The 24,042-nt window shown below is 28.1% G+C and overlaps 2 protein-coding genes across 2 annotated transcripts; both read right to left on the reverse strand.

The window, feature by feature from the left end:
* Nucleotides 1–2,251: 2,251 nt before the first annotated feature.
* Nucleotides 2,252–6,431, reverse strand: LOC114193134 (NADP-dependent glyceraldehyde-3-phosphate dehydrogenase-like). Its single transcript, XM_028082838.2, has 9 exons — nucleotides 6,222–6,431; nucleotides 5,827–6,020; nucleotides 5,503–5,631; nucleotides 4,989–5,108; nucleotides 4,709–4,845; nucleotides 4,208–4,363; nucleotides 3,311–3,689; nucleotides 2,897–3,013; nucleotides 2,252–2,604 (listed from the first exon to the last, which is right to left on the reverse strand). Exons 1-9 carry the CDS (start codon nucleotides 6,364–6,366, stop codon nucleotides 2,491–2,493), a joined length of 1,491 nt encoding a protein of 496 aa, XP_027938639.1. The 5' UTR covers nucleotides 6,367–6,431; the 3' UTR covers nucleotides 2,252–2,490.
* Nucleotides 6,432–16,569: 10,138 nt separating this feature from the next.
* On the reverse strand, nucleotides 16,570–17,329 carry LOC114193006 (uncharacterized protein At1g05835-like). The gene is made up of 2 exons (XM_028082688.1): nucleotides 17,214–17,329; nucleotides 16,570–17,069 (listed from the first exon to the last, which is right to left on the reverse strand). The coding sequence occupies exons 1-2, from the start codon at nucleotides 17,266–17,268 to the stop codon at nucleotides 16,765–16,767; spliced, it is 360 nt and encodes a 119-aa protein (XP_027938489.1). The 5' UTR covers nucleotides 17,269–17,329; the 3' UTR covers nucleotides 16,570–16,764.
* Nucleotides 17,330–24,042: the final 6,713 nt, after the last annotated feature.

Below are 24,042 nucleotides of genomic sequence, written 5' to 3' on the forward strand. Positions count from 1 at the left end.
ATTTAGTCATTTTAATGAAATTTTGTTAAGTTTATTTGACGTTTCAAACGCGTTTCATGATAGTATTTGAATTGCTTACATTGTTTGACACATTTACTCTTTAATGTTAGCTAAGAAACTATCATGAATTTGGTTAAAAGAATCCACATATTTATAAAGTTGTAGGACTAGATTAAGCTAAAGTTTCGAAGATGAACTGATTCCAATTTTTGTGAAGGGACAAAAAACATATTTAACATGTTTATAGCCTTGAATTTTGTTAAGATGAGTTAATATAGTTTTTTTTTTTTCGTTAGATTAACTTTGACATCGTTAAAAGGATAATGATTTGGCATATTCAGATAAACACATGAATGATAATTAGAACAACTACAGAAAGTGTCATCTTTGTTCTTTTTGGTTATGTTGAAAGTCCCACATCAACTAAAGATAAGACAATTTCATAGAATATAAGTGAGCTGCAAACCTTGCCTTACAAACTAGTTTTGTGGGGTTGAGCTTAAAATTCTCTTCTAAATAAGACAATTTTATAGTATATAAATAAGGTGTTTTGTGGAATTAGATTACCTTCTTCCTCTTTTCTTGTATTTAGGTCTATCATTGGGAGTTACAAAATTAATGTAATTCTTCTTATGGTTATCTGAGAATGAGTTATGGGGTTGTACTTATTTGTCATTATGGACATCTATTTCTTAGTATTGAGAACAGTTGCAAGTATCAAAAAGTGTGAAAAACTATTTTGGAGTAATCATAATAAAAGGTTAGAATTACTTAATTTTATTTTGTGAAAATTAGTTGGATATATACTTGATTATTTTGTCTTCAAATTCAAATCTGTTCACTACTACACTGCAAAAATTTTGCCTCCAAATTTAATTTGGCAAACTTTCAACCTAAAAGAAAATCCTATTTACTGAAATTTCGTTTCTTTTTTCAATCTTCACAACATAATTATTTTCGACCTCAATAAATGGCTACAAATAACATTCTTCATTGTTTCATTGGTACAAAATATTACAAAATTATATTGATCGAATTAAATCTCTTAAACGGAATTGATATAAAAGAGAAAACACCTTTATGTTATATTACATTACATAAAAGAAAAAGTCACTTCAATATAATAACCAACGTAAAAAAAGTTCCAATTTACTCAATTTCTAGGCTTAAAAATAAGAAAAGAATATACTTTATGTTGATTATGAATCTAATCAACGAAAAATGTCAAATGTAGACATGTCAAAGTGGGTCAACCCGGCTCACACGGGTTGGTTCACCACGAGCCGGGTTAAAAATGAATGAACCCAACCCGACTCACTTTCTGGTGAGCCAGAAATTTTGTAACCCAGTTCAACCCACCACGGGTTGGTGGGTTAAGTGGGTTGGCTCACCAACACACCTAAAAAAATTATTTTTTTATTTTTTTTAGTATTCAAATATTTAAATAAATTTTTAAGTAACTCATGAAATGACAATCATACTAAAATCAAGAACCAATATTTTGATCATACTCACCGCCAATATATGAAGAATTATTTCCAAAAAAGTATCCATTAGTCTAAGGAAGCATGGCTAATATTACAAATTTTCTGTCATGCTATACAACAAAATATAAATAAAAAAATTATATATTTTTTTCATGCTAATTTAGAAAAAATTGTTTATAAGACGATTACTTGAGTAATTTACTATAAAAATTATAGTTAAAGATTAAAGTATCAACATATATATAACTTGACAATCAAATTAATTAAACATTTAAACTATTCAAATCTAATTAAGCAACATTCTAGTATTTAAAAATATGAAATTGTGAACAACTATAATAGGAATAGTAAATAATTATTAAAAAAAATTAAAAAAAAAATTAAAAAAAATTGTAAAAAAATGTTGGTGGGTTAAGTGGGTCAACCCACCTTCAACCCGGCTCGAATCCGTTTAACCTGTGGGTTAAGTGAGCCGGGTTGAGTTCAACCCACTTTTGAAAAAGTTAAATTTTTCTCAACCCAACCCGGCTCGAACCCGTGGTGAGCCGGGTTAACTCACGGGTTGAAACTCATTTTAACATCTCTAGTCAAATGTTACTTTCTACGACAATGGTGAAATATTCCCTTTGCAACTATCCCCTTTATAACTACTTATTTAGTCTAGAAATAACATTCTTCATAAGATCAATTTCTATTTGTAGTTATTTAAATTATAACACATACTTCTCCCTAGAATTATCACATGATGATCCAACAACCATAAGTTGAAGAAAAAGAGTGCGAAAACCATAATTTATTCAAGATTCATATCCTACTTGTACAAAAAAATCGTTACCATTTCTCTGTAGAGACACAAGCCACATAAAACAAAAGTTACTTACGTGCAGCAAATCTCTCACTCTACTCTAATGTTAAGATGAAACGTTGAAGATTGGAAAACACCTCATTTATAAGGTTGACTAGATAACACTACTTTGAGTAACTTAATAGTTTCTTAATCATCTCATCCCATAGTGTAAGAAGCTGCTGGTAAGCTGATTACTGTAGTCTTAACCTTTGTCATCATGTTAATGCTGTTGGTGATTCCTTGAGAACCAATTCCACTATCCTTCAGTCCCTGCCACAAATCATATTTGCTTGTTTAGACAGAAAAACATTAAATAAAATCACATGGTCAAGTTATCAAATCTTATTCAATGTCTGTCATAGTCCATCAGAATATTTTGCACTCACAGTATATAAATCTCATTCCATGTGTATATAAATTTAAGTCATCAATTCATGATGGTGTGTTGAAATAAATAAGGAATTTTTCTATCTTTTTTCATTGGTAGAAACCTTTGAATTTGCTTCCTGTAAAAAGGTATCAAAATTTTATGGCGACTTGGCAAATGTAGAACAATTTTCACCTGAAAAGGAAAGTGATCAGGTCCACGAGATGGTGCTGAGTTAATTTGAACTGTTCCTGTCTCCATTGCATCACTTACCAACATTGCTTTGTTGATGTCTTTGGTGAAGACACATCCCTGCATTATACATATGATTAAATGAAACAAAGGAAAGAAAACATTTCTGCTTTGGAGTAGATAAAATGGATTATGCTCTGTCACTCATGTGATTATGAATATGATGAAAACAAGTTTAGATTTACAAGGAGAATCCACTAACACACTAGCTATTTAGAAAAACATCCTATTGAAATCCACAGACACTTTCTGTTGCATGTAAGAAAAAATAAATTAGAGAAACATAAAAATGAAGCCTTTTTTGAAATGATTCTGACATTTGAATGTATGCATTCATATTGATGAAGTGTACTATACCTGAAGGCCAAAATTGCTGGCATTACAGTGGTGGATTCCCTCCTCAACAGAATTGATTCTGATAACTGGCAAAACTGGTCCAAATGGCTCCTCCCATGCTATCCTCATATCAGGACGAACATTATCCAACAGCAATGGCCAAATGAGATTTCCTTCCCTTTTGTATTCCTGGCAGAATGTTGCTCCTTTCTCCTTAGCATCCATTACCAATCCTTCAATGAAGTTAGCAGAGGATTCTGTGACAACTGGTGTTACATCACAGTCATTCTCAGGTGCTCCAACAGTTAACTTGGCAACTTTTTCATTGAGTTTCTTAACAAGAGTGTTGGCAACTGATTCCATGACCAAAACAACCTTTACTGCTGTGCATCTTTGACCACTGCCATAAAATTTTTCACAGCATTTGTATTAAGATTTATGAGTATTGTATTGCTGTCAAGGGAATTTATGCAGCCACAATGAGAAAATTGTAATGTATAAATGAATAAGTTCACATACTGAGGTTTTAAACTTGGGAATATGCGAAAGTTCCACATTAATCATGAAATTCAGAGATGCCTTTGGTGGATTTTGTTGCATGAACTGTTTCCTTCTTTACATTATTATTCCATATAATAACTTCAGTGAATGAATTACCTTTTGGGGTTAGAGAAGGAAGTATCACACTATTAGTGGTGCAGGTTCAAGGTATTAAATAAAGATATTTTTAGTCATAATATAATAACATTTTACTTCCACTAAAGATTTCTCCATCTATGAATGTTAACCTTAAAGATCTAAACATATGGAAAGGAAGTAATACAAATTTCGATAGGCAAATGCAGGTTCATATGCTAAAGGACTAATGAAGCAAATTTGCAGTTTCTCCTGTAACATAATTTAAAGTCCATTATTTACCTGTAGGAGAAGGCTCCTTTCACCATGTTAGAGGCTGCCAAATCCAAGTCAGCATCTTCAAGAACAATGCATGCATCTTTTCCTCCCAGCTCCATTTGAAGAGGAACCATGCCAGCCTTCTTTGATATTGCTATTCCGGTGTCTCCACCAGTAAAACTTAGGATTAATGTGAATTAGGTGGGGAAATTCTCAGTTAAAAATGCAATGACAAAGCACCTCTCAACTAACCAAAAAACTCCCAGTCACTATTCTATCTTCATAATTTGGTACAACATCACTCATAGTTTTCATGTTATATCTTAAAATTACTGTTGCAACTACTACATGTCAGCATACAAAAGATGAGACATGATGAATTTATCTAGCTTGAACATATCTAGTTGGAAGTTGGAACTACATTTGCAAATTAGGAAGCACATGAATTATTACATGGAAAACAATAACCATTATATAATAATGGAGGATAACAATTACAATATAGCAAAAAAAAGTGCATATTACCTTATGCAGTTCACCCCCGGGTGCATTGTAAGAAAGTCACCAATCTCAGAACCCTTTCCTGTGACACAGCTAATAAGACCTTGGGGGAAACCAGCCAAATGAAAGCAATGCACCATATGTATTGCAGCCACAGCACCCTGTAAAGATTAAGAACTAAGCAAGTTTTCTGACTCATGAAGCATTCAAATATAGGTAGCCCTTGAGATTTTATCTGAATTAAATAATGGTAACACCAACTATCAATAACTAATAAGTATATGCTGAATAAATAGTTGCATACCTGAGTTGGGGGTTTAAGAACAATGGAGTTTCCAGCAATAAGCGCTGGAGCAATCTTTGAAACAGCCAGATTAACAGGATAGTTAAAAGGTGGAATGGCTAAAACAACTCCAAGTGGAATCTACAATCAGAAATATCCCAAAATAATGCCTCATTTACAGTAACAAGATCATGCATAAAGTCTAGGATATTGTTGAGATCTCTCATGGGTCAGAGATATGGTTGATATAGTCCTTATAAGATTTGGATAATCCACAGCACATGAAACAGAGATATGTTCAATATAGTAATTATTTTATAGGTTTTGTAAAGATTTTATAAGAATTAATGTTTATCTTATCACTAACTGTCTAGTGGAATGTGAGTCATTACTTGGTGAAAAAAGTGGAATGTGAGTCATTACTTGGTGAAAAAAATTGTAAGATTTTAGACATAGCGACGTGAGGGAAAAAGTAACAATAGTTAATGGTTGGTGTTAGAGCCAACATCTCTCTCAGAGTGAAAGGTCAAAATACCTTGGAAGAGAGACAGTATTTGGTTCTATCATTCCCTGGAAAACTATCAGAGACCAGAAATTTTCCTTCCCCTAGAATTCTTACACCTTCCTCAGCACAATATGAAATTAAATCCCCTGATCTGACCACCTACATAAAAACAAAGCATTTAAAAGGAAAGTGAAAACCAAGATCAAAATGGACAAATCTCATAAACGTGCAATTAAAACCTCAATATTCCCATCAAGGATTCCTAAGTGCTACGTGCATGGTTATTTGAATGCTAGAAGTTAAAACATGAAAGAAAAAAAGAGGGGGAAAACAAGGTCTTGAACATGTACATACTTCAGTGACAGCATCTTTAGCTGGCTTTGCAATCTCCTTAACAAGACACTCAGCAATAGGTGCTTTGTGTTCCTTCAGTATTGCTGCAGCCTTGTGAAGCAACTGTGCTCTTTTCCACAATGGAGTTTTGGCCCATGATTTTTGAGCTGTTTTTGCTGATTCCATGACTCTATCAACCTCTTCCCGGGTACAAGCTGTTTGAGATTCAGTCAAAGAGAATCAGTATCCCCAATTCACACCTTACAACCCTTAAAACAAACTCCAAGAAAGACAGTACCATCATGCTGTATTGATCATGATTCCCAACAACAAAACATGAAAAAACTAAATGATCATTTTGTCAGAAACCAAATTGGTATAGACATGGTTTGAATATTAGGGTGTGTTAAGAATACCTTGGACCTTGAACTGTGGTTTCCTAGTGGAGGGATTGATGATGGGAACGGATTTCCCAGAAGAGGACTTGTTCCAGCAGCCATGTGCATAGTACTTGAAGACATCACCATCTATGATCTCTCCAAAGGTATCAGTGGCAGCCATCTTGAACAAGTGATTCTATATCACTTGAGGTGTGAACTTTGGCTTGCATATGTATATATTTATATTGATTATATTGATATTGATGATGTGGTTGGAAATTTTTTATTGGAGTGAGTTCAGACAGAGTCAATGAACAGCTACAAATGCTGCTAACATTTTGTGCCAAGTCTAGTTTAGTCCTTGACCGATCAGTGTGCTCTTCATGCAGTTTTGTAGGAATTAAAATGAAAATTTTTAGTCATTGTTATATTACTAATTTTGCTCATTAAATATAGGACACACTCCTATTAACTAGTATTTTCACACCTCACATGACCAAAATATATCTCAGAAAATTTGCTTAACCAAATAAATTGAGTGAAAAAATTATTAAGAAATGTAACAAGAAGTCAGTTCAAAATTTAATGATAACATAAAAGTAATACAGATTTACACGATTTATTTATAATAGGAATTTAAATACTTTTTTAGTTTATCTATAAATATAAGATTATATTTTCTTTAGACATCACTGCATGCCAACTTGACACTTTAAAATCTCAACAATGATTTAGCATGAAATGTGCGAACGAGCACAAGGTTTCAACCAAACCCACGCTAAGAAAAAAACCAACCACCAAAACCACAGACACTAATAAAATCTAAATTCTTGAAAGTTACGTCTATTTAAAAAAAAAAGTTGAAATACAGAGAAGGGACAAAGATTAAAAAACAAAAGAAACCTAACTTATTTTTCACTCCATTTTAAGCAAGACAATTAGTACCCCTATTACCTTAAAATGTGTAAAACCTTAAACTCAATGTTATTAGCATTGTAAATCCGCAAGTAAATTCGTAAACTCTTAAAGTAAACTCGTAAACTAGCAAAATGATTAAGATTAGATCTTGCAGCACCATCTACATTAGGCTTTTACTTCCTGTTACCCCTTAAAAATGCTTTCCGAAATACATATTTTAGAAACTTTCCCTGAACAAGTTTTTTGGAATGTTTGAAACAAATTTTCTAAAATAGAACTTTCCAGAACGAAATTTTGAAATTTCTGGAATGCATTGTGGAATAAGCTTTGTAGAATGAAATTTCTGGAATGCATTGTAGAATAAGCTTTGTAGTCTTCTTCTCCTTTTTCCTCTTCGGTAGAGTGGTGATAGAAGCGGCGGCGACGAGAATTACAATGAGAATAATTGTATGGCGCAGTTAGTGAATGTAGAAAACAATAGCCTCCGCATTAACTTTGATCAGGCTATTTCTTCCTACACCTCATACATTTTTTAATTCTAATTTTATACTCCTTTTATTTTCAATTCCTAAGTACACAATTCGATAATATTTAATATATAATCTAAAATATAAAATTTCTATTTCTATTATACAATCCAATATATAAAATAAAAAAAAATGGAATACAAATTTTACATTTTAGAGTATATAATTCAGAATTTATTTTTATTTTACATTATAAATTATACAATCATAAATTATACACTCTGGAATACAATTTACATTTTTACATTCGAAATAATACGATTTGAAATATAAAATTTTATATTTTGATTATACAATGCAAAACAAAAATTAAAAAATGTATTTCGTAATACAATTTTATTTCTGTGTTTTTTATTTTACAATCCGAAATATTTGTTTATTAAGAAAAAAAATAAAAAGTGTTGGAGGGAGTTGTGCTTCGATTAGGGAAGGAGGCTATGCGTGGATGACTATAACGTATCGATACTTTAATTTGGGTCAGGGTCATGTATCCGTGTCTTACACGTATCCGTATATGATACTTTAAAATACTTTATCGACATTTATCAGTTAAGTATCTAAATTACAAAGTCGTAATACGGTACAAGAAAATCTTTTAATAATGATCAATTTTAATAATAAAAATAAGTATAAATATACATTTGGTACCCAAACTTTTTCGGAAAGTTCAATGTGGTACCCGAACTTTAGGAATGTTCAATTTGGTACCCCAATTTTCTAAAGAGGTTCAATTTGGTCCTCTCCGTTAAGTTGGAGTTAACACCGTGTCCGTACAGGACACGTGTCAAGCCATGAAATTTTTATTTTTTTTTTAATTTTTTCTCAAAAAATTAATTTTTTTTTTTCAAAAAATTTAAAAAACTGCCACGTGTCAGTTTATCATCGTGCCACGTGGCAGCTTACAAGCATGACACGTGGCAGTGTAATAGTTGTTTTCAATTTAGTATCCCAATTTAAATTTTTGGTTCAATTTAGTACCCCAATTTTTTAAAATCATTCAATTTCGTCATCTTCCATTTGAGACCAAATTAGTAAATAAGCTTAATTACAACCTATATATACATGTTACAATAACTTTTTATAATATATATACATCAAATCATTTCACCTAAATACTTAAATTATTTTATTTTTTTCATTTTAACCTTTGTAATTTTTTATACATGAAATTTTTTACACTTGTAAAAAATAAAATAATTTGAATATTTAGGTGTAGTGATTTGATGAAAAAAAAATTAAAAATAAAAATAAAAATTTCATGGCTTGACACGTGTCCTGTACGGACACGGTGTTAACTCCAACTTAACGGAGAGGACCAAATTGAACCTCTTTAGAAAATTGGGGGTACCAAATTGAACATTCCTAAAGTTCGGGTACCACATTGAACTTTCCGAAAAAGTTTGGGTACCAAATGTGTATTTATACCATAAAAATAATTAGTCACTATATAGTGACCAATTTAAGTATTAATTTAAAAACTAAAAATTATTGACAACTAAAATAGTTCCAAAAAATTATAATTAATCTCTAAATTGATAATTAAAATAATTTTTATTATGAATTGATTTCTAAATTGATCACTAACATCACCTACCAAGATTTTGACTACCAAAATAATTGGTTTCTAAATTAGTCATTAACATTAGCTATCCAGGTTTCAGTTACCTAAATAATTAGTCTATAAATTGGTCTCCAATTAGGAAATTAGTCTCTAACATATTTATGGTTACTAAAATTGATCATTATTTAAGAGTTTTCTTATAGTGATACTTTTATGATGACAATAATATATATTTTTTGTGTTGATAATTTTAGTACATATAGTTTTAATTTGGATTAACAAAATAACAATCATATATTTATTATGTTTTTAAGAATTATTATACACACTTTTCAATATCCATATATCGCATATCTATCACGTATCGTGTTCTATTATTTTCAAAATAAATGTATCAACATACCAGATACGTGTCGTATCTGATACACGTATCGTATCTGTGTATCATAGGTGGAAGAGAAAAGGATACATGGATGTGTGAAATACCATCCCTAGGACCTTTCAAGCATTAAATATAAACCAAACCAATAGAAAGCATAAACATCTACAAGCAAATTGCATAAAAGAAAACAACAAAAACAAACACAACAAAATGAAAAAGAGTAAGAAAATGATTAAATTGTCTTGTGTTGGAACACAGTTCTCCGACAACAACGCCAAAAGTTTGTTAGCACGAAATTGCAAGTACATAGGTCACCAAGTGCACTGATCGCGATGTAATAAGTGATACATATCGTTCTCTCATAAGAAACGTGTGTAACACTTGATAACTCTTGCAATTCACAACTCAATTAGATAACAAAGCCATAAAAACTCAAATAAACTCTTTTTGAGTTTTTTTATCAAATAACTGGTGTGCAACAAAAGATAATAGTATTTCCAAATTTAAAGACTAAATTTCATCCATTTCAATCTCATGCACCCACCACCCAAATTTTAAAATTTTTTAAAATTATATGTAATATATATTGTATTTATGAAAATTAAATTATGTACATTCTTATTTTTCTTTTATAAATTATAACATTTAATATTAATAAATAATGAAATATAAAATTAAGCAATAAAGAATAAATAAATTTATTGAAATATTTTTATGTTCTCTCTCATTATCTTTTGAGTTTTTCACATATTATATCTATCTATTAATCTCATATGCTTTCTTTTGTGTATGAAAAAAAAAGTTAGACACAAACTCATTTGTATTCTGATTTCTCATATATTGTATTCCATTATTGAAAATAGAAAACTCCATTTTGTCTAGATTGACAGTGAAATATTATTTAATAAATAGTATTTTTTTGATTTAATTATGTCTTTGGTCTCTATTTTTGTAGCAAAATCTCAATTTGGTTCATCTATTTATTTTTATCTCAATTTGGTCCTTGTTTTGAGAAATTTGATCTCAATTTAGTCATTTCCGTTAGTGGTACAGTAACAACGTTAAATGGAGTGTTACGTGTTAGTTCCTGGATTTTTTTTTTATTTATTTTTTTGATTTTTTTTTAAAAATAACAAATTTGCCACGTGTCAAGTTGTTGTCATCTTGCCACGTAGCATTGACTGAGTGATGTGACAGTGATAATGCCACGTGTTAGTATTATGTTAGGTGTCATTTCCTCATTCTCAATTTGGTCCTGTATATTAATTTTTGTCTCAATTTAATCCTAATTTTTTGTAAAAATAGTGCAATTTCATCCATCTCCCAATTGAAACAAAAATTAATTTTTATATAAATTTCATACAAATATTTTTATTAAATTTGATATTTTTATTCAAATTGATATTTTTATTATAAATTTTTAACATAACTAAGTTTATTTAAATTTGTGTTTCACATTCAACTTTATTTAAAATTATTTTCAAAATTTAAATTTATATGTTTTTGATTGTTACATGAACTAGTTAAAATTATTTTTAAAATTTTTAAAATTGTTATTTTTACACCAATTCAAATATTTGTATAGAAATTATTGAACTTTACACGTTTTAAAAATATACAATTATTTGAAATATAAATTCAAATAAAAAAAAATATTAAAGTACGATATAATAAAATATCAATATAATTTATGAATTTTTTTCTATTAACAATTTTAAATAAATTTCAATGTAAAATATAAATTAAATAAACTTAATTTTGTTAAAAATATTTACTTGAAATATCAATTTTGATAGAAATATTTATGTACATTTATATAAAAATTAAATTTGATTTCAATTTGGAGAGGGACAAAATTGCTCAATTCTTAAAAAATTGGGACTAAATTGATACAAAAATTAAAATAAAGTGACCAAATTGAGAATGTGGAAATGACACCTAACATATAACTGACACATGGCATTGTCACTGTCACATTACTCTATCACTGCCACTGGCACGATGACAATTTGTCACGTGACAATTTTTTTTAAATTAAAAATTAAAAAAATTTAAAAAAAGTTAAAAAAATTCAAGAACTGACACGTGACACCTCCTTTAACAATGTTACTGTACCACTAACGGAAGGGACCAAATTGAGATTTTGCTACAAAAATGAGGACAAAAGGCATAATTAAACCTACTTTTTTTATCTCACGAGTCTTATATATATATATATATATATATATATATATATATATATATATATATATATATATATATATATATATATATATATATATATATATATATATATGCCCCTTTCGTTTATCTAGATCTGCCTATCTAGGGACTTCTCCAACAACCTCTTCTGGTTAACAATCTCTTATGTACTCAAACGGGCCGCTCCACTCCCTGTGTTCTTTCAACGTAGCAAGGAGGCCGATTGAGAATGCCAAGTCGATCATCCACACTCAGTCAGAGTCCAATTTCCTAGCGGAAGAAAGCCAAAAGGGAAGTTCTGCATCCTCACCTTTCAATCGAGCAATTGTGTTTCTTCGTCTTAGGCCTCCTATAGAGGTGTATTTCCTTTCAAAGTAAAAGAATTTAGGGGATTCTCGCCGGATGGAACAAGGCGCTTTGAACCATATACTGCTTTTGCTGGAATGAAACGAACGAAGCCTTGGAACATAATTATGCTGCTTGTTGGGCCCGGATGGCGGAACTTGCATTTTTTTAGAGAAGAAAGCGGCCCCCCTTTTGCGGCAGAGTAGAAAGCTGAGCTTTCCCTCGTGTAGCTCCATTCAGAAAGAACACAAAAAAAGGATAAATAACATTTTTTTCGCAGATTCTTGCCATCACTACTAGAAAACAAATTGAGCTGTAGGCATCAAGGTAAGGGGGCGATAAACTATACTACTACAGAAACAAAATCGAAGGGGTTGGTTGAAGGGTAAGGAAGGATAGCGTGATTGACTGCTTTAGTAGGTAAGAAAAAATCATACTAACACGCTGGTGGAAGGAAATTGTTAATAAGTAATCGGGAGAAAGCACCCCAGTATGCAGTAAATGCCTTCTCTTCCATCTGCTTCAAATCTTAGTGGAAGAGTTAGAAAGAAGAAAGGCAAATATGATCGATTGATGAGTGAACATCCTATCCTGGCGCGGATAAAGCTTGGTTTACTATTAGCATAGCCCCTTGAATGGGATCATATGAATGGAAAGACATGTTTTTAAGCTTCAATCAGTTGGTCCCTTACTTAAGTTAAGATAGCTCTTAAAGATGAAAGCCCAACGTTATTGGCTTAGCTTCTACTACAATTACCCTAGCATAGTTTGGATAGATGAAAGCTGGGGGTCCCCTTCTTGGTTAATAGCAACTTTTTCTGCTTATCTATTACGAACCATAATGTCTTTCTTTCCTTATTCACGACTGGGATAGCTTGGATACAGATTTTTCTTCCCCAGGATATAGCGGGTTCTCTTCTTGGTCAAAAACAGGCAAAGGGGAAAAGATAAAGAAAAGGGTAGCGTCAATCTTTTTCTATCTGACGAGGCTATTCTTATGAGTGCTACGAATACTAAGACTCCATGTCCTAACGAGCTAAGGGGGTGTACCATTCAATGCCAGCCCTATGGCTTTTGCTTGTCTTGTCTTGCCATAAAAAGCTGAGCTAGATGGGCCCGAACCTGCTCCTGCTCTTTTTGGTTCATAATTGTCTGTGGGATGGATATGGAATTCGACTTGAAACTTGCATATGTCCTTTAGTTCAAGAAGATGGACACAACATTGCTCTAAATGAGGATAGATGCGTATGGTATAGGAATCGGGAAGAGAAGATCAAAGCCGCTAGTTGAAGACAAAGGATCACGAACTGGAGTTTTCTAACTATGAAGCCCAGACACGGACACGGACACGGACACGACACGGACATGGACACGGGGAAGCGTCTAAATCGAAAAAATGTAGGACACGGACACGTATATATATATATATATATATATATATATATATATATATATATATATATATATATATAAAGTAATTTATTTATATTTATTTGAAATATGGAACATGTATCTAGTAATTTATTTATATTTATTTACGTATAAAAAATGAAAGATGTTATAGATTAAAATTAATTATAATATAATATATTATATAATGATAAAACAAGTTAAAATCTCTTTAAATAAAATATTTTAAGAAAATTTTAGATAAAGTGAAATCTGAACAGATGTATTTCTTTTCAGATTTTTTTTGTTTTGCTTAACTTTCCCTTTCCTATCTTCTATCTTCCCTTCTCCTCTCCGCGAATTTGGTTGCAATTATGCAACAGGCAACTCTGCAAGGCGTCCACGTTCCACTTTTTCAGCACCACAAACGTTTCTTTTCTGCATCGAGAGAGAAGGCCGTGTCCGGTAAAAAAAAAGCTTCTGACACCGCGTCGTGTGCGCTTCCGGCAAGTGTCCGTGTCCGGTGCGCCTCCGACGCGGGGAAGCGTGGCTCCGACGCCGTGTCGGAGCTTCATAGTTTTCTAATGAAAGAAATGCGAGAGCAGGTCCTGCAACGTGACTTGGTTTGCTCGGGTGTGGAAGGATCGGGGAACAGATATGTCGATGGTTGAAAGGCTAGTGAATACCATTCTTTCAGGAATTAGGCTTTTGAGACCGGCTAGCTCTTGCTAGCATAGAGCTACCAGCAACAGGCTAGACATAAAGAGCTAGTATTGGTCCTAAGACAACTTCTATGCCTACTGCTACTTTGGCTCTAGACTAGTCTTATCCCTTCAATGCTTTTATAAGACTAAAACTCTTCTCGCCGGCTCACGGGACTCGTAAAAATGTGTTCACGTAACGTAATAGGTCGTTGCTTGCTGCTTGCTGGCTAACGCACCTTACTAGCCTACGTAAGCGCTTTGAAGTCATAGCTTGCTCCCCAGACAGTCTCTCTTTTCCCAATCGTGTGTGTGTATATATATATATATATATATATATATATATATATATATATATATATAGAATAAAAAGTTATGTTGTATATATTTTTTCATAACCATTTTTTAGTTATGATGTGACTATCTTTTTTTAATAGATATATCTCTCAATTTTGTATTAGATTTTGATAAACTATTTTTTTATTTTTTTAAATAGATATATAGATGAAGAATAAAATAATAGATTCATTTTTTTTTAGAAATGATAGAAAAGGATACCCATAGAGATGAAAATAAGACAGATCTTACTTCATCATATATTGATATATAAATTTTGAGTAAATTATTTTGGTTCCTTTAAATAAGAGGGTCAAGATCCACCATTATGCTCGACACGAGTATATACCTAAAATTCAATTTTTTTCTTATCCAAACATGTTCTCTTGAGGTCGAGCTTGTTTTCCTCCACTAAGATGGTTTTCTATTTCACACACTCAAAATAGATATTAGATATAAAAAAGCACTAAACAACTAAAATACAAAAAACAATGCAAAAATAAGACAAACTTGAGGATTAAACAAGATAAAAATTATGAAGGAGTTGATTATATCCATAAAACTTAACTTAAATATAAGGTGGAAAATAACACTATCAATAAGTATTTATAAAAAAAAATAGTATTTTAATTTTGTAAAGTAAATTGTTTTCATTTGAACTAATTTTATACTAGATAAGTTTTTAAAAATAAATTCAGCTTGACATTTAAAAAAAAAATTACATATAAATCAAATTTAATATATAGTTGGATTGAGATTCTGAATGGTAAAAAAATGTACGGACGGACAATTTGTTCACTTGATAAATAAAATAATTTTCTAAGTCTCACTATATGTTCATGAATAAGACCCTTGAATATATATATATATATATATATATATATATATATATATATATATATATATATATATATATATATATATATATATATATATATATATATATATATATATATATATATTCAAAATCAAGTTATGATAAGAATTGTATTTAGAACCAATAATTTTATTTTTATGCTTGAAGGTAAAAAATAAGAGAAAATAAATTCTAAAGAAAAAAACTTGTTCATTAAACCACAAATAAAAAAATAAATAATAAATTTTAAAAATGATAAGTAATTAAATCTTTAATAAAACTGAAAGTAAAATAATCTTATAATGTTATAATTTTTATATCATAATTTTGAAATTTTAATAAAAATTCAAATAAAAATTAAATTAATTTATTATAGAATTAAAACATAAAATTCTATTTTAAAACTAAAAGAATGTATGCATTTTAGTATAAACTAAATATGGAGAGGTGTAAGTAAAAGTACATTGTCTCCTTATTTTAAATATATTTTTATTGACAACTAAAAGATTAAATCATCAATTATTTTACATGAGAACATGTTTTGTTTTAGTTCGAATTTTAAGATGTTACTACACTTTAAAACCCATCATCATATGCATTAACTTATAACATAAAAAGAGAGAGAAAAAAAGAATAAAGATGGGTTATTTCTTCCTGTATCACCATAATTTCAACTTGCATCCCATAAATTTTTATATTTTAGAATATATAATTCAAAATATAATCTTTTTTCTTCATATTATATAACTTTAGAATATAAAATTATATATTTGGACTTTTGACACAAAATTGTAAATTTTTTGTATCCGAAATCTTATATATTAATACTCAAACTTAAAAAAATAATAGATATAATTCTTTTAATCCAATTATGTGAAATATTTTTATGTCAAATGCGTTTCATGCTGGAATTTGAATTATATATATCATTTGGCGCATTCCCTTTACGAGGTCTAATGAAAAAATGTAATTTTATATCATTTGACACATTTACGTTTCAATGTTTGTTGAGATACATTTTACACATAAAATAATATTTAATATAATTGGGTTAAAATACTACGTCCATTAATTTTTTAAATTTGAGAATAAAAATATATAAAAATTTAGATAAAGACAAATTCTAATTTTATTTCAAAGTTTATAGACTAAAAACATACACTCACAGGACATAATATATAACACTTTGAATCTTGTATTTGTCAAGAGGTAAGAATGGATTCTAACAGTCCAAATATTTCTCTCTAATTTAAGAGTAACCATTTATTCTCTTTTAGAAATGACATTGCAGAAGCAAATTTAAGATATGAAAAGGCAATGTATTGTTAATGGATTATAATCTGTAAGACAAACTACATAGTATCAAGAACATGCAATCTGTGAGGAAATAGGAGTGAATGGAAATTGTTTATCCGAAGCATATTTAAATTGAACAGCATCTTCTCCATAGACAGATTGACCATTGTTAACAAGACAACGCCCAGAGGAGTTTCTCAAAACTGATGAATCTATTTTCTCAACACTTTGAAATCCTTTGCAATTCAAGATCACGTTCAATTGAACACAAGCACAATTATTGGTGATTTTCACTATCCATTCTGGTTTTCCCTCTACTTTAACTCCAGTTAGGGTTTGGGTAATAGACAGATCTCTCAAAGAACATGAACCTGAACATCGTATCATGATCCATGGAAGAGTTTAGGAATCACATTTTATATAAAAAAAATAGATTAATAATTAAAGATGTTATATATTCATTCATAATGTATGAGAATAAAGTTGATACAAAAATTTGTGAGAAGAAAATTTACCTTCACAAATGATGGGAAGGAGGAGAATGATGCTAAGAATTGTCAAACGAGCCATTGCAGAGATACACAAAATGCAAGCTTTGATATTGAAATTCTTTTTGGATTTGTTTGACACTGATAAGCTGCATTATTTATAGGTCACAAATTACACTCAAAGCAACATATAGAGTCATAATAAAGAAAAAACGTACAAGTTTTTATGATTCCGTGGAAAGCAATCACAATTAATGCGAATTGATTGTTGTAAAGAAAAATCCAATGGATTTGTGTGTCTAATATTAATATTGATAGTGCATTAATAGAAAAATTATTTATATAAATTTAAAGCCTAATTAATGTACACAAATAATACCATGTTCTAATTTGTGGCTCTTTATTGTTTCATATAAGTTAAATAAACGTACCAACTAAAATCAATTTTAACTGATATCAATATAGAAAAATCCTTATTAATATGAATTCAAAAATTTGATGAACTTCAACAGATAAATGACACTAATTAAAATCAATTATAACATTATTGATATTAATATTTTTAATTTATTAATAATTATTTCATATTTAAATAATTTTTTTACGTTTAATGGTAATAAATATATTTTTAATTGACAAAAAAAAAATTAAAGTATTTCATTTAAATAAAATATTTTAAAAACTAAATAAGATTAACATAAATCAATACATTTAAATATCATTTATTATCATAATACAAGGTTAGTTTCTAATATATTCATATATTTTTTTTGTGTAGAATAACATTATCAGTTTTAGATGCTATAATGCAGAATTTCTTAGTTGATGATAACTGAGGCACGATTAAAATTATAAGTTTGAGAAGTCAAAGATCATTATAAATGAAATTTTTGACAGCTTTAAAATTATCGGTGAGACTTACATATGTCAAAAATAATTTATGGCAAAAAAATATTTGATTGTCAATAATATTGAACAAGAAAATAAATCACTAACGACTAAAAATAGTTACAAAATTTTATTTTATTTTACGATATTTTATTATATTTTGATGGTTAAAAACATAATTTCATTGCATCAACAAATATTGAAAAAAATATTTTGTGCAACTCAAATGCTATTTTTGATGCATTTTTATCTCACAAGGCCACCATTGTGATTTGGCCTTATTTTGAAGATGTTTTGTAATTTCTTTATTTTCATATCTTATATAAGATTAACATAACTTCAATTAAATTAATAAACATTAAAATATCCAAAAAAATATTTTGTGCAACTCAAATGTTATTTTCAATGCATTTTATCTTATGAGGCCACCATTAGAATTTGGAGCACTTGTTAAGTCAGTTGTCAAAGCAATGGAAAACATATTTTTGACACTAATTATTTATCAAATTTGAATAAAACATAGTTAATGAAATAAATAAAGTGTCAAGATAACATTCTTACAAGGCATTGCAAAATTATGACCATAAATATTAATGGTAGCTAATTATGAGCAGTTATGGACAATCTTCAACATTAATCTTAATAATGAGTTATGCCATTATGCAAGGATTGTATAAAGTGTAGAGGCAAATGTTCTTACCAGGATTCAACCTGTAAATTTTTGGACAAGTGGCAAGATCTGAATGGATTGGAGATGTATGCTACGGAGGACTGAAACACAAGGAAAGATCTACCAACAAAAAACTCTCTGACGCTCAAATGAGTACGAGAGTTTGGATCTTTAAGAGTAAGATCGAATGAGTATGAAAGGATGTGTTCCTTGGAGAATACTATATGTATTTATAGGGTCTTTGGGGCTTTGATCCATGTGATAAAACAGGTAATGTAATATCAAGCAATATCAATAAAATAACGACTTACCTCAAATAAAAAATAATAATATATAATAGTAATGTGACACCTTACCTGATATAAAATTATGTTGTAAATATTTGGTATAGAGGAATATCAAGACGTAATCAAACTATCAAAATTTTTCATAATTACTATTAATATGTGAATATTTACCCCGATAAATATATCTTAGAATATTTTGTAGTCTTTTTAGTGACAAGGCTAATTGGACCTTATTAGACAGCATTACTTAGCATCTTTTATTGGGCCGGGTAGATCCAATACTTACTTTTAGTAGTGTTTTATATGTTATAACTTTTTACTTCATATAAAAATATATAAATATGTCAACTACAAAATTTGAATCAAGTTATTCAGAAATCGAGCATAAGAGAAGTTGAAGGTTTAATTGCATAACAAAGAGGAGTTATGAATAGATTTATAAAATAGATAAGAAAAATGAATTAGAAACACGAGTGAATACTCTTTGAATGAAGATAAGTTTGATTCACAAACTCGTGATAACAACTAAAAATATATAAAAAAGATTAAACAGATTAGTTTTATTATATTTTAAAAAATATTAAATAAAATTAATTTCGACAATTTAATAAATAATTTTATATAACAAAAATTTGAAAAATAAATTTTAAGTAAAAAGTCTTATTCTTAATTTTATTTCAGCTTCCCAAATTTTTAAATCGTCCAAAAAATAAAAGAGAGATCATGAAAAAAACGAAACCAACAATGCAAGTTTTGCGTAAGGGTCTTCATTGATCTATGGTGGAAGGACGAAGGAGTGTATTAATTGACCATTAACATCAACTTTATTCATAATATCGGTTAAATTAATGATATTTAAACATTTAAAAAAAAATACTTATCCAATTAACTTATCTTCTTTTTCCCTCTTGTAATGTTTGAGTTTGAATCAAACATTGTGTCATCTGTTATATAAATAACACTGTATAACTGAAAACCAAAATAGTAGATTTTTTTCATGAGCATAACCCTACAAATTCTTGGGATGGTGCCCTTCGTTAAAGTTGGTTCTCCCTTTATCAGAATGGAATTTCTGTCACTGCTTTGGTTGTGTTTTGTTGTTGAATCAGGTGGACCCATTTAGTAACAGTCTGAGTCTGCAAAAGTTAGCACATGTTTTACCTTTTTTATATCAGTCTATGTATACTCATGCCATGAATCCATTCAACAAATGAATGTACACGCTGAAGAAGAAACAAAATTATTTCTGCTGTTTTTCACCAATGCATTATTCTGGTCTAACATTGCAGCTAGCTGAAAGCAATAACAGAACTGTATTTTAATTCAAGTTGCTTACACTTTCTTTCAACAAATTCAAATGATAGTTAAATCCCAAATTCGTGTTCTGAGTTTAATTTCCCACTAACAATTTGGTGATATAAAAAGTAAAGGTTGAAAAATTGTGGATTTAATTTTTCTATTAACGAGTACTAATAGGGATGTTAAAAAGATATGTATCTGCGGATAAAATCTGCAATGGGTAGGAAATGGATATTGAAAATGTATACTCGTAGATAACGGGTACGAGTATTTTTTGTACCCGCATGTTAACGGAACATGTACAGGTATCATAATATACGTTCCCGTAGATATCTTTACCCACTATACTCTAATTTAAATTAAAAAATGATTAAAACATTAATACATTGATTTTAAATAGGTCATTTTTTATCAATTGATTTTAAAATATCTTCATTTATTTGTTAATTGTCATTCAACACTATTTATTAAATGATTTATTTGCACTTTGTTTGATGTTATGTATTGTATTTTTATTTGAAATTATAATTAGAAGTTGTGGTTAAATATTATTTTTTTTTATAAATACTCGTGAATATTCGTAAATATTCGTAGATGTTAAAAAATTATGCAAATACTCTCATAACGAATACCCAAACATATATGAAACATATATGGTAGGGAGCGATTTTTGTATGGCAAGTAAAATACTAACATTATAAGAGAAAATTACAGTTAAATCCTAAATTCGTGTTGAAGTTGTTAGTTTCTTGTAATATAAAATCCTCGTATTAAGTGCATTTTTTTAAGATCTATATAACACTTAAAAAAAACATGCTGCGACCCTCTAAAAAATTATCATTGGTATTTTTTAGGAACTTAGGAATTACTGTAATTAATATTTTGATTCTTAAAACTAGAATTTAGTAAATCTCATTGATGTTTACATTTATTTCTTTTTCAAAGATAACTTTTAGTGTTTATTTCAAATAAAAATACACAAATTTTATATTAGCTAATAATCAATTTATCATCTTCCGTGGATACTAAAAGTTAAAAGTTAACATTTTTTTAACAGAGATATCCTAGTAACATTATTTGTTTATATATATAAATGCAATCTTTGCTTTTACGTTGAAATTGGTACAAAAATGAGACATTTGAGGTTGTCGTAATCACATTTGAGATAGTCTAACTTAAATTGAGAGTGTTAAATATTCTGATGTGAAAAGAAAATATACAATAAATAAAAATATTAAAAAATAATAGAAATATTCAAATGTGAGACATAAATATTAGATTGACATACATCATTTTAACATAATTACATAAAGGTTAAGATGAAAAATATATTGGAGATGCGAATGAATTTCATTGACAAACCAAATAATTAGAAGAAAAATAATAGAATATATATATATATATATATATATATATATAAGGTTAATTAATTAACTGTGAATATTTTAATAATTTAAACAGAGACGGAAATATAGCCGGGACGGGTATTATGGCGGATATGAAGACGGGGACGAAACGGATATGTACATCCCTATACCCAATCAAAAAAGGCCAATAAAAATGTGTCTCTTTATATATTTAGTTAGTGGATTATTATTATTATTACTATAATTATTATTATTACTATAATTATTATTATTATTATCACTACAGGATATTATTATAATGGTATTATTATTATTATTATAACTACAGGATATTATTATTATTATAATATTATTATTACTATTATAGTTAGACACACATCTTAATTTTATTTACTACAAGACCATATTTCAATTAGTTGTCATTATTAATTGTTTTGTTGCTGATGTATATCTTTATATATAATTATAGATTATTAGTATGTGAACATTAATCTTGATATTTGCATTGACATTAATATTTATAGCATAAAAATTATTATCATTATCATTTGTTTGTTATTATTAGTATCATTATTATTTTTATTATTATTATTACTATTCATAGTGATATTATTAGTATAATTGCTTTTTTTAATTATAAAAAACGTTATTATGCTAAATACTTTTGCTAAATAGACTTTTAATTTTTTTAAAATTTTAAAATTTTATAATTTATAATTTATATTAATATTATTATTATTATTAATGGTAAATAAATATAATAACAATAATATTATTATTCTAAACATATTTGAAATAAATAAAAAAATGGGTCATATACTGTTATAATTATTTTGTAAAATCAATTAACTGCACCATATTGTGATATTAATTTTATTTATTATATTTTAAACTGAATGTACAACTTCATTTCATTAATAATAACATTTACAAAAATATAATCTAATTTTCATGATATTTATTATTTTATTTTTATATTATTTTTATTATTATCAGTTATAACTCTAATTATTGTTATTATTATTATTATCAACTCTAATTATAATAATAATTATTATTATTAACTATAATTGTTGTTATGAAAAATAATTATTACGATTAGTATTACTACCAAATATAAGTATTATTATTATCATTATTAACTACAATTATTTCTATTATTATATTACTATTATTATTACTACTACTATTATTAATTAGAACTATAATTAGTATAATATTTATTATTATTTTTATTATTATGGTTACATACACATTTTATTTTTACTTATTATGTATGAATATGTTTCAATTACTTAACCCTTTTATTTGTTTTGTTGTTTAGTTATCTTTTAATTCAAAAAAATAGTTACTAAAATTAGTAAAATAATAAAAATGAAAAATATTTTTTTATTTTAAATAATTATTTAAGTTTAAAATATAACAATTAAGAGGATAAAATTGAAAAAACAAAAAAGGACACCAAAAATGTTTATCTCTTTATATATGTAGTTGTATTATTATTATTATTATTATTATTATTATTATTATTATTATTATTATTTTTATCACTACGCGATATTATTTTAGTGTTATTATTATTATTATTATAGTTAAACACACCTTTTACATTTATTTACTACGAGATTATATCTCAATTACTTGGACTTTTTATTTACTTTGTTGTTCATTTTATTTTTATATTTGTGTAATTATTTGAATTAAAAAAATAGTTACTAAAATTATTAAAATGACAAAATGGACAAATATTTTTTATTATGAATCATTATTTTAATTCAACAAATAATAATTAAGAGGATAAAATTGTATAAACAACAAATGTATATCTCTTTATATATGTAGTTATTATATTATTATTATTTTTATCACTACGAGATATTATTATAATGGTATTATTATTATAGTTAGACACACATCTTAAACTAATTTACTACGTGATTGTATTTCAATTACTTTTTATTTTTATTTGTTTTGTTGTTAATGTATATCTTTATATATATAATTATATATTATTATAGTTGACATTAGCCTTAGTGTTAGCATTAATATTGATATTTATAGTATAAATATTATTATTATTGGTATCATTATTATTTTTATTATTATTATTACTATTCATAATGGCGTTATTATTATAAGTATGCTTTTTTTAATTATAGAAAATGTTGTTATACTAAATACTTGCTAAATAGAGTTTTAATCTTTTAAAATTTTTATAATTTATATTAATATTATTGTAAGCCCCTTTTCTGTGCTTTAGAGTTTTGGGCCTGGCCTTTTCGGAGGCCCAAGGCCAGCCCTTCAGTAGGACCTTATACCCTTTCAGTTGTCTCATTGGCTCTTGT

The sequence above is a fragment of the Vigna unguiculata genome, chromosome 8 (genome assembly GCF_037176805.1).
Source record: "Vigna unguiculata cultivar grain cowpea cultivar isolate G323 ecotype 2 chromosome 8, ASM3717680v1, whole genome shotgun sequence".
Lineage (NCBI taxonomy): Eukaryota > Viridiplantae > Streptophyta > Magnoliopsida > Fabales > Fabaceae > Vigna > Vigna unguiculata.